At 39.6% G+C, this 12,457-nt stretch overlaps 2 protein-coding genes across 2 annotated transcripts in view; one reads left to right on the top strand and one right to left on the bottom strand.

Moving 5' to 3' along the window:
• The window catches only part of LOC113451647 (uncharacterized), a 211,170-nt gene that overhangs the window by 180,515 nt on the left and 18,198 nt on the right, over nt 1–12,457 (bottom strand). The window lies entirely within an intron of this gene.
• Nucleotides 1,220–12,336, top strand: LOC148126557 (vomeronasal type-2 receptor 26-like). The gene is made up of 8 exons (XM_087922995.1): nt 1,220–1,809; nt 2,556–2,844; nt 6,045–6,260; nt 6,621–6,833; nt 8,412–8,538; nt 10,437–10,496; nt 10,587–10,862; nt 12,278–12,336. The coding sequence occupies exons 1-8, from the start codon at nt 1,595–1,597 to the stop codon at nt 12,334–12,336; spliced, it is 1,455 nt and encodes a 484-aa protein (XP_087779121.1). The 5' UTR covers nt 1,220–1,594.

The raw sequence follows: 12,457 nt of genomic DNA, 5'->3' as shown, positions 1-12,457 counted from the left end.
TGTTAGGCTGATTGGTCTATAGTTTCCTGGGTCTGTTTTTTTTCCTTGGTTATTTGGTTATTATTGGTTATTTGTGATCTGGATCCTGTTCCTTTTCTTTTGAGCCCCCAGTGGTGCTTTCTGAGTGCACCTTCCCCACCCTTTGGCAGAAAAGACATGCTTTGAAAAAGAACAGCGAAAAGACTGATCTTGAAACTGAGGTTCCACAAAGAGAATTGATTCATATGCATTATCTTTTGCTCTTTTCTTTGCTTCTAAAGAAAAGGACCAAACACTATGGATATATTTGAAAACTTTGTTCTTTTTAATGGAATACATTCCCAAAGTTGTCATGATCCAGACTTTCCCTTCAATTGATCCTGTCAAAATATTAAGTGTTAAATGGAAAGGAAGAAATCTGTCCACAAGGTTATCAAAGTCCATGAAGTGAACAAAGACTTTGACTTGTTTCCACTTAGAGATTGTGTCCTTAAATGTTGCTGTAGGTCTAGTTGTTGAGGATTGTTCTGATATAACAACACAAATTCCATTCCTGGCAACCAAAGGAGTAAAACTCCTCATGAAATCCTCTCCATTCTCTGTGTCTGAAGCAAAGAAACCAATCAAGGTCCATCTGAAATGGAGGAGCACTTGGACAATCCCTGGACAGCAAAAGCCTTCTTTGGGCAGCATTTGGTGGAAAAGGGGGAACTGAATCTTATCACTCAGAGCCTCTGAAATAATTTTATAATGGATCTGAAAAAGCAATGAAAATGCTGTTATATTTGGGGTCAAATCAAGTCCAAAATATTAGCTTTTGATAAATCTATCTTGGTTCTCATGCAAATATATTGTTTGTTGTTGATTATCCCTTAGCCCATATCAAGATACCAAATATAAAACAAGATTTTATATAAAAATCAAATAAACATATTAAGAAACAACTAGGAATAAAGAATGCAAATGATACTTCTTTTTCTCCAATTTATCACATTCAGACCACCCTATGAATATCTCAACTGAACTGTTTTGTTCAAATAAAGGAATGAATTATATGCAATTTCTGAATTGTTATTATGCAGGGAATGAGTTGTTTTACTATAGGGATGCCAATAGATCATTTGCATAATTTTCTGGGCTGGACCTGGCAGGAAGAACCACAAGGGCTACAGAACAGTGCCCCCAGTGATATACAATATTGGCGACTTTTCACTTAAGTGCCTTTTTCCAGCTATCCCTTTGCACAAAGAAGTTAAAGATCCCCAGAGGAAGAGTTGCTTCTCTCTGTAATTTTCACAGTTCTGGTCTTTGAGATCTCTTCTGCTAGTGCTTGCTTTTGATGTAAACATCGGACTGAAGAAACGTGGAAGAGATCTTGTATCAAAAAGGGATAAATGACTCAGGTCACACTCTGTGCAGCACAAGTTAAGGGACAAGCAGGGGCTGTGCTTTTGAATGTCTCTTTCTCTCCTTTCCATCTGAAGCTCAGTTTGTCTCTGTCTCAATCAGGAAAGCCACTGGCACTCCCACCTTGTGAGAGTGCTTTGGATTCTTCTACCTCTTCTTGTTCTTCAAGTTGAGAAACGCAAAGGGGATTCATTCAGCTCTATGAATAATGGTCCTCCTGATTCTGCTTCCAATACTGCTAGTGCCCCAGTCAGCCTCTGGGAAGCTTAGAACAAAATGCCCACTGAGTTTGGAGGATGGGAAAAGACCATGGAGCTGTTACAGGCCAGGAGACCATCTCATTACTATGATCACCACTGCAACGAAAATGTTTGTCCCAGCAGCATTGCCTTTCAATAAGGCTCCTTCTAGTCAATCTCGCACGTAAGTTGTCCAGTGTGATGGAGTTGCATTCCCTCCTTTTGCAGTTCTAACACTCACCTTCTTTTCTTCTTATTTAACTTATGCTTGTGTTACAGGTCAAGCAAGTCTAATTTCTTGAATCATTTTGATTTTCATGGCATCTTTCTTTTCTTTTATTCGGTGGGAAAATCTCAAATCCAAAGATGCAGGGGGAGGGGGGACAGACCGTGAAAAAAAGTCCAGATTATATACTTTTCCCAATCCAATCCTGAATTTGTCAATTGAATACTGACTTTTTTTTTTAAAGTAAAGATTATTGTAGTTTCCTTTGCCTCACCTAATTTCCATATTTTTGTAATTGTTCATTCATATTTAATAGCTGATTCTTATAGGAAGAGAGGATGACTTGATTTTAGAATTGCTTTTGTGGGTCACTTGCAAACCATCTCTTCTTATTGTGATGGTCCTACTTTAATGATTGAGTGATTTTGAATCCTGGTTCTTGGGCAGATGAAAATTACTACTGCTACAAATGACAGTGTGTTTGTGATTCTTATACTTAGAAGGACCTACTGTATCTAAATCCCATCTTTCCAACATTCATTAAAATTAAAGGGTGGTGGGTAACTGTCTTTTGCATCTGATTTTGGATCACGATTACCTTAAGACTCAGAAGGGTTGTGGAGACAAAGTGGGTTGCATTGTGTAAGTATTTTGTTAGTGTTGTTAGATGATGTAGATAACATGAGCACTTTCTTTTACATTAGTTTACCCTTTGATGTGGAAAGAATAGTACGCTACATTTTTAATATTCAAGTGGCCAACAAGACACCCTGGCTTCCACAAAATCTCACACTTGGCTACAACATCCATGACAACTATTTGAACACACTTGGCACTTCAGAAGCCTTGCTGGACATTCTGTCTACTGGAGAAGCCAATGTTCCCAATTACAGCTGTGGAAGGAAGGACAACATTTTGGCTCTTGTTGATGGAGCTGCCGATGACATCTCCATCCAGATGTCAACATTAGGAGGCACCTTCAAAGTCCCTCAGGTTTATATGCATTTTTTTCTATAGGTAAATTGACTAGAGTGATGGGTGGGTGAGGGATAGATCCAACCGTATCTTCTATTGGAAGAGCTGCTTTTTACCCGGGCCATTGTAGACATCATGGTTAATGATTGAGATCCATAGTGTTGAGGGGGAGAATATCAAAGCAGTAATATCCCCTTTATGAGATCCTCCTCATTGCTTTGGGTCTTCTGCTGCATTCCTAGGAAGGTGAGGAGATGCTCTGTGTCCAGTCTAATAGTCTTCTGTACAAATGAAAGATGCAGCAGAGATGGGAAGCTCATCTTTTGTACCTAATCTTTACAAAAATGATATTTTCAATGGCAAACAAATCCCAGATTCATGGAAAGAATCCAAATGACCTCCTAGGGACCAGTCTATCAATAAATCATTTTATTGAAGATATATTACAAGCATACAAGCAACATGTCAATTCTTCTTAACCCAAAAATGTTCATGATGTTCCTCATAAAAGTCTGGAAGAGCAATAGAGCTCCTGAAGACTTTTTACCAGCTGAATTAATTAAAAAAATACCCCTGCTGGTGAAGGCGACTATTGGCTGGTATTAATATTATAGTTTCATGTATTAAAAAGGGAATAAAGAGGACCCTAGAAACTACAGGCCTATTCATCCTAGAGCTATAAAATACATGCTAGGTTCTTCTTGAGTTGAGAGTTTAGTAAATGACAAGTGCACCCATGTAGAGTAACTTTGGCCAAGTAGGTCTATTGACAATAGATCTCAAACCATTTATTTACAAAACATATCAGTCATTGGAAATAGCAGTTCTCTGCCTTTGTAGATCTTAGTGCAGCTTTCGACAGAGGAAAGGGACAAATACTATGGAGAAATTGATTGCCCTTAAGAAAGCATTTTGACTATGATCTACATGCACATGTTTGAGATGGATATTTGGGCTCAACGGAGCCGTAAGAAGTAAGAACAATACTTACTAAGGGATAACACAATGGTGCATACTTGAAATATTTTTATTCAATGTAATGTTTACTGAGATTTTTTTTCTTTTTTACCGTGAGGAATTTTGGTTAATAGTCCATATAGACATTTTGTCCATGTAGAATAACAGAGTTGGAAGGCACCTTGGAGGTCTTCCAGACCAACCCCTTGCCTAGGCAGGAAATGCTACACCACTTCAAGACAAATGGTTATCCACCATCTTCTTTAAAACTTCCAGTGTTGGAGCATTCACAACTTCTGGAGGCAAGTTGTGCCACTGATTAATTGTTCTAACTGTCAGGAAATTTCTCCTTAGTTCTAAGTTGCTTCTCTCCTTGATTAGTTTCTACCCATGGCTTCTTGTTCTGCCCTTAGTACTTTGGACTCCCTCTTCTTTGTGGCAGCCCCTGAGATATTGGAATACTGCTATCATGTCTCCCCTAGTCCTTCTTTTCATTAGACTAGACATACCCAGTTCCTGCAATCATTCTTCATATGTTTTGTTAAGGTCTTGGAATTTAAGAGCCAACCAGCAGTAAAGCTGACCAGATGTGGCTGATGCAATAGGAATGAATCAGCATAGCATGAGTATTTCCCTTTAAGACTGGGGGTGGGTTTTATCCCTTTAAGAGATGTTTTATAAAGGCAGCCATTACAGGGTGTGTTCTCTCTCCTTGTGTCCGGTATTCATTGCAGAGTTCTCCGTGTAGAGTTAAGAAGAGGAAAGATTGCTTGTAAGGTATTTTGCCTACCATATATATGTCTGTATATAACTGTTGTATATAAACCACTGTTAAATGTCTCTGTGTGCTGTGTTTTGCTCCTGGGTTGTCTCATAATAATAGTCATGCTGAAAATGCTCTGACATGTTTTAGCCTCCAGTCCCCTAATCATCTTGATTGCGCTTCTCTGCACTCTTTCTAGAATCTCAACATCTTTTTTACATTATGGCAACCAAAACTGGATGCAGTATTCCAAGTGTGGCCTTACCAAAGCATTATAAAGTGGCATTAACACTTCATGTGATCTTGATTCTATCGCTCTGCTTATGGAGCCTAGAAATGTGTTGGCTTTTTTGGCAGCTGATGCACACTGCTGGCTCATATTTAAATAGTTGTCCACTAGGACTCCAAGATTCCTCTCACAGTTACTACTATTGAAGGTACCACATATACTGTACCTGTGCACTTGATTTTTCTTGCCTAAATGTAGAACCTTACTTTTTTCACCATTGAATTTGGGGTACTGCATACTTCCATCCATGTAGATGCAATTCCATTGAGGACTACACGTTGAGTGTGGTTGGTCAGCCAGTTAGGAATCCACCTGATGATGATGCTGTCTGACCCACATTTTTCTACTTTATCTAGTAGTAGGTTATGGTCTACTCTATGAAACGCCTTACTGAAGTCCAAGTAAATTATATAGTAGGGCTCATACAGAAATATGATTTGCATTCTTTATTTTTATTGTTTTTTAAACTTATTTTCTTTTATGTTATTGTTATATACAAACTTGTTTATGTTATATATTTCTTAAATTCTCTATGTTGATAGCTTAATTAACAATGAACTATTGAAATATGTTTATAAGAATCAAATCGGATTTCTTTAAAGCTTGGAAGAGATCTGACTCCAATATTCTTCATTGCTTTTTCAGATGAATTTTGAATTATTTTCCGAATCACTGCATGATAAAAGTTATTTGCCATTTTACCACTCCCTCTTCCCCAAAAAAGGCTTCTTCTACCCAGAAATTGTCCAAGTGCTCCTGCATTTCAGATGGACCTTGATTGGTCTCTTTGCTTCAGACACAGAGAATGGAGAGAATTTCATGAGGATTTTGACTCCTATGCTTGTCAGGAATGGCATCTGTGCTGTTATATCACAACGATTCTCAAGGACTGGAAATACAGCTCCCCTCCGGGCAGCCCTCTCTAAGTGGAGACAAGTCAATGTCTTTGTTCATTTCTTAGAATATCAGGCCATTTGGGACAGACTTCTTACTTTCCAGTTAATATTTATGCGTCTGCCAGGACCCATTGAAGGGAAAGTCTGGATCACAACAGTCATTGGGTTAAATCCATTGAAAAAGAGACTTCTCAAATATGTGAAAACTGCCTTTACTCTTGGTTTTGAGACAAAGCAATTGGCAATAAAGGATTTCTATGAACCCAATTTCTTTATGTACCCACAGTCATTTCACTGTTCTTTTTCAAAAAAGGGCGTTTCTGTCAAAGGCCGGAGAAGATGTACTGAGAAAATACCACTGGAGACCAGACAGAAAATAAACACGTTTAGGAACCATAACTTCCACCATTTTTACAGTGTCATTAAGACTCTGGCCTATGCCTTGAATGCGGCATATTCTTCTAGATCCAGGAGGAGAAGGAAGGAAGATGAAAAGACATTGGGGGCTCCAAGGCTGGAGCCGTGGCAGGTATGAGGTTCTGACAAATAGCCATCCAATTTAATGTATTTTGAGAAAGAATCCAAAGGAGAAGGAGGGGTACCATCTCAAATTTCTTGTGCTACAAGTGGCCAAAAGATTTGGCCAAAACAATAAATGATATTGTTTTGGAATATTGTAATATTCCAAAGAATGGGAATTATGCTGGATAAAGTTTGAACACGGCTAAATCTAAATAGGATATATGTATTATTAAATAAATTCCCATGTGTGTGCTTTCATGACTAGCATCTTAGAATCTTATCTTCATAAATCTGAAACAGTCTCTTAGACCATCTAGCTCAACCCCTTCCTTCTTCAGGAATACTGTTTTTAAAATTCCCTTTCTAGTTCCACCACTTCCTGGAGAAGAATGAGTTTTCCAATATTTCTGACATAAAACTGTACTTGAACCGAAATGGCGATTTAACAGCTGATCTGAAGATCTCAAGCTGGATATTTTTCCCCAAGAAGGACGCCATCATAGGGAAACTGGTGACTTTTGAAAAACAGAAACTTATCATTATCCAGGACCATTTATTACAGCTAAAGTTTCACAATAAGGTAGAAGAAATATTGATGTTTCCCCCCGCCCCCTATTTTCCAAAGGTCTCGCCCATTTTAATTTGGGTAAAGTCTATGCACCATGGTTTAATTTTGAAATGGAAAAGTTCTGGGAAAATGGTAAGAGAGGCCCTCAGTACTAGCCTGATAGCCTTGCTTGTTTCTTGTCCTCAAATAGCAAAGAAGAAGGCAATTCTGTGGATCAGTCTCTGAGTTCAGGTTTGGACTGAATCCGGTGAAATGGAATCAAGACTGGATGGAAGTCCTTTTTTCTCTCAATGGTGTAGGAAGTAAAACCCATTTGGTTCAGTTCAAATTCAGGAGAAAAACACTGGAAATAAAATGGAGGCTGATTGGAAAGAAGGAGTCCATTTATTGACAAGCAGAACCAACATGTGGTTCTGGGACAGCTGACAAATTGGCTTGATGAGTGCAAGGATTTTTATAGAGTTTCTGAAATGCTGCAGGGGTTGTGCAATGTAGTGACCCTGGTATTTTTTGCTGTTCTAATGGTGGTGGGTTAATCCTATTGTGTACTAAAGTTCGTGTCCTATGCTTAGAATTTGGGTGGAGGAGGGGAATGTAAATTTTAATCCCATCACTGGATGTGAAGGTGTTTTGTTTGTGAATAGACATTCCACTCTTTCTCAATGGGCACAAAATAACCATCTCTAAAGAGTTCAGGCATCTGCTAGTGGCTGTTAAGAAAGACTGGAGCTGCTTTCTGCCTTTAAGAACATGTTTCTCAATTTCTCCTTTGGGGAAATATAATACTCTGCCTCTTTTAATATTTCCCAAAATATTTCATTCTTTAGAAAGGGAGGGTAGGGATGGAGATAGGTGGGTTGCGCAATTACCTCTTACAATGGGAAATAAGCTTTGAAATTAGGATTCACTTAGTCCTGGTTGGGGCCAATGCCTCATAAAAGAGCAGAGCAAGATTGTTTTAACCAATCCAGACTTGGTCAGAATTATCCCTGCCTCTCTTTCATTCTACTGAGATAAATGGATCACATGGCATTAGAATGGTTGGTCTGATGTGAGATAAAGCCCTGACCCAGAAAACAGGAGCACTGAAATATCACTTTGGTTTAGAGAAAAAACCTTCTGTAATACCTGAAGTAATGATGGGCAATTTGCAAGGAAATGCTGCTTAGATTTGGCCTTTGACATGTAAGGGGACATCTCATCTGAAAACCCCCTTGATTGTTAGCTACCTCAAGTCTCCTGTGGAGGGAAGACTCCAAATTTAGTTAATAATAAAATTGGGTTTTTGTCTCCATGACAGTTGAGGTCATCTAATTGTAGTTCTTTAACAGAAAGGATATTTTCTTGGATTCCTAGTTGGGCCTTAGAAATATTGCTTTCCAATGCAAGGCTGACATTTATGTTTCATGTACTTCAGGAAAAGGTGCCTGATTTACCCCTTTTGAGGGACATGGTCTCATGGTCTCATCCCCATCTCAACCTCAGTACAGTTCTAAAAACTGAGCAGTCACTTTTAGTCATATTTCAAGAGCATGCTATTATAGTTAGCGCTAGCATGTTTTCTTTCAAATTCCTTGTTTTTCTGCTTAGTCTCTTCCTCAGTCCAAATGTGTGGAAAAATGTCATCCTGGATTTGTCAAGTGGAAGCGAGAAGGAGAGCCAGTTTGCTGCTATGACTGTGTTTCTTGCCCAGAGGGGACCATTTCCACTCAGGAAGGTGGGTGAAACCAAAAAAAGGGCAAATTTTGTGGGCACGAATTCAACCAGAGCATTTTCATTAAAATGCAAGTTAAGAAACAGATATAATGCTCAACTGTTTTCTTGTTTATTCTCAAAATCCACAATTTCTTATTTAAAGCAAAGAATAGACCTTGAAGACAAATGTAGTAAGAGATAGAAGATGTGGCGGGACGGCCAAACCAAAGAAAACTACTGCCAGAGAAAATATTTCTTCTGCTTTTTAGGTTGGATCTGTCCTTCCACAATTATCTTTCTAAGAACATCAGAGTTCTTTGAAACATAACCAATTGTTTTAGGTCCATTTTCTGGAAGGATTGTTGCAATGCACTCTAAATGAGCTTCTCATTCAATATCACTGGAAAGTGTCACTGGTTCATAATATGGTAGTGAGGAAAGTTATGGATGTACATCATTACACCAATATTAACACTGGTTCCTGTAGTCATTCTGGATTATTTGGTAGACTGCCTTCTCTGCCAGCCAGCTAGATTTCACAGGATAGGTATTAATAAAGGAGAATATTTGTAGCTCAGGTTTGAAATGAAGAGTCCTTGGTGCTCTCTGAGCTTGCTTGTTTTCTTACAGACATTTCCTTATGCTAACTAGGTAACATCATCAGTGCTAGCAGCTAACTTAGATGGGAGAACAATCTGTAAGAAAACAAGCAAGTCAGAGAGTACCAAGGACCAGGGGTGGGATTCAAATTTTTTAACAACCTGTGGGTATGGCTCAGTTGGTGGGCGTGGCTTGGTGGTCAAGTGACCAGGTGGACATGGCTTGGTGATCATGTTATTGGCTGGGCGAGGCCAACTCAATATCACTTGCATCGAGGCAACACATCTCCTCGCCTGGCCTCTCATGACTGTGGGGATGGTGCAACATTCGTATGACTGTGGGGATGGTGCAACATTCGTATGTGTGAAAAATGGTCATAAGTCACTTTTTTTCAGTGCCATTGTAACTTTGAATGGTCACTCCATACAAGCAAAGTACCAGCCAAGAAGGGGAAAAAAACTCCCGAGAAGTTCCTGCGACAGGAAGTCTAGTCCTGCCAAGAATGTAATAAGGGTTAACAGAGAGGCAGTTTCTGTAAGCAACACCAGAATGTTTCCTTCCTGCTTTCCTTGCAGGATTAGGCCAGTAATTTCTTCTAACAACCAGTTCTCCAAACTGCTTAGAATGTTAACAACCGGTTCTAGTGAATAGGTGTGAACTGATCGTAGCCCAACCCTGCCAAGGACCCTTCAGGATAGATATCCTCTGAGTTCAGTAAAGAGCCATGGTGTTGAACCTATGGCGTGCCGAGTGGCATGCAGAGCCATCTCTCCGGGCACGCCAGCCATTGCTCATTGCTTTTCTGGGTTCCAGTGTGCACATGTATCTGGGGGCGCCGGAAATTGGAAGAGCGCTGGGGAACTGCTCTTCAAATTCCCCCTCCCCCATGTGTGAGTGCTCCCATTTCACACTTGGTACTGAAGAGGTTTGCCAACACTGGAATACAATATTAAGAAGTGTCAGCTAAAAGGACACAGGAAGCAGACGCAGAAACACTAACTGTTTTATTTTTTTATCTCTAATAATGTAGCTTTCTATGAAGGCTTTGCTCATAACACTGGAAATCTTGGGTCCAAGAGCTTTCCCCAGTTTGAATGACCGTAGCAATTTATAGAGAAACAGAGATAGAAGCAGAGGCAAGGCGGACAGACAAAGAGAGAGAGAGAGAGAGAGAGAGAGAGAGAGAGATTTTGTATTCCTTGTTTTGGTCCAATTGTTAAAAAAAATGCTTCTTTGATAATACTTGTTGTCCCAAGAAGGTATTTCTTGAAATGTAAAAAGACAGAATGTTAAATAAATATTGCCTTTTGATTTTGTCAGATACAGAAAAATGTATCAGTTGTCCAGATGATAAATATCCAAATGTGGGCCGAGTCCAATGTATCCCCAAAGTTACATCTTTCCTGTCTTATGAAGAACATCTGGGCATCATCCTTGTGTCTTTTGCCTTACTCTTATTTCTAACCACAGGCTTTGTTTTACTCATATTCATTAAATACCGAGAAACTCCCATTGTCAAAGCCAATAACCGTGATCTCTCTTACATCCTCCTGATCTCCCTCCTGCTTTGCTTCTTGTCTTCTTTTTTCTTCATTGGTCAGCCAAGGAAAGCCACATGTCTTCTTCGACAAACAGTGTTCAGCATTGTCTTCTCAGTTGCTATTTCTTCTCTTTTGGCCAAAACAATCACTGTAGTGCTGGCTTTTCTGGCCACAAAGCCAGGAAACCAAATGAAGAGATGGTTGGGTAAGAGCTTGGCCAATTCAATCATCCTTTCTTGTTCTTCTATCCAACTTATCATCTGCTCCATCTGGCTTGGAGTTTGTCCTCCATTTCCTGACTCTGACCTCCACTCCCAACCTGGAGTAATCATCTTGCAATGCAACGAAGGCTGTGTTGTCATGTTCTACATCACACTCAGCTACCTGGGCTTTTTGGCTGCCATCTGTTTCACAGTGGCTTTCCTGGCCAGGAATTTGCCTGGGGCCTTCAATGAAGCCAAGCTAATCACTTTCAGCATGTTGGTCTTCTGCAGTGTCTGGGTGACTTTTGTGCCCACCTACCTGAGCACCAAAGGGAAATACATGGTGGCTGTTCAGGTCTTCTCCATCTTGGCCTCCAATGCTGGACTGCTGGGCTGCATCTTTGTCCCCAAGTGCTATATTATCATTCTGAGGCCAAACTTGAACACAAAAGAGCAGCTTACAACCAGAAGAATTGTAGAACTGTGAGACAGGGGAATGTCAACTCTCAACATGTCCCAACAGGCTAAACTTAGACAATAATCCAAACTGCTCTCCATGCATGAGCTGAGCCAACCATTTTGCTTGAAATAATTAAAGGGAAGCTAGAAAATACTTTCTCCATCCTTGTTCAGTAGAATTGCAAGATGGCCACTGGAATCTTTGGAGCAATCAAGGCAGTACATATCTCTTGTGCCCTTAAGCCTACCTAATCCTGAAATTCCACCCTTAGGTTTTTGAAACATGACATTTGTGTATTGGGAATCTTATGGATAAGCCATTAATAATTTTTTGAAGCAGTAGGACTCAAGAATTCAGCACCAGCAACTTGAGGAGAGGAGAGAGACACCTCTCAGCCAAATTACAAGTAAAATATCCTGAATTATCCAATAGGTTTACTAAATTATTATGCAGGAACTAAGCAAGAGAGGAATTAAAATACAGTGTCATAAGATTTCTAGAAAATCATTCCTAATGAATGGGATGACTGAGCATCACATGGATGTGGTTTGTGGGAGATTGAACATAAAACCCGGTCCGATGTTGTAATAATTCACATATCTCTATGTTCTAAATGTGGGCACTTCAGAGGTTTTTGGGTGATCACTGGGAGAAGAAGATGGATCTTGGTCTAATCCAGAAGACATATTCTTAGCTTCTTAAAATGGAAGTCTGAATGAAATCCTATTCACAAAAAGAAGTCATCCTGAAACCATCCCATTTATTCGGAAATTTGGCAAAAATATGTAGGGTGACTATATGTTTCTTCTTGTCCTTATCACTGCTAGCATTCAAGAGGTCCTCAACCTTCCTAGTTCATTTCTTGGACCTGGATAAATGTGCGGCATTTAATGTCCATGCCCCAGTTCATATCTGTGATTAATGCTTGTGACAAGATCCCTTCATTATCCTCCTTAGGTAGACTCTTCAGGTCATCTTTCTCTGGTCCTCTTGTCAAGACTTCTACTGAAAATTGATATTTGGAGTAAGAAAAAGGACATTTGGTACACTATCTACTAATTATAGTATAGAAGAATAACAGGACTGGATGTAATGAGATTTTGTTCTTCTGAAGATGAGCTGACCTGAAAAAGAATA

Source organism: Pseudonaja textilis, chromosome 2, assembly GCF_049901715.1.
Source record: "Pseudonaja textilis isolate UNSWEBS1 chromosome 2, rPseTex1.2, whole genome shotgun sequence".
NCBI classification, from domain to species: domain Eukaryota; kingdom Metazoa; phylum Chordata; class Lepidosauria; order Squamata; family Elapidae; genus Pseudonaja; species Pseudonaja textilis.
The sequence above is the reverse complement of the archived record's forward strand: the minus strand, read 5'-3'. Positions and strand labels throughout refer to the sequence as shown.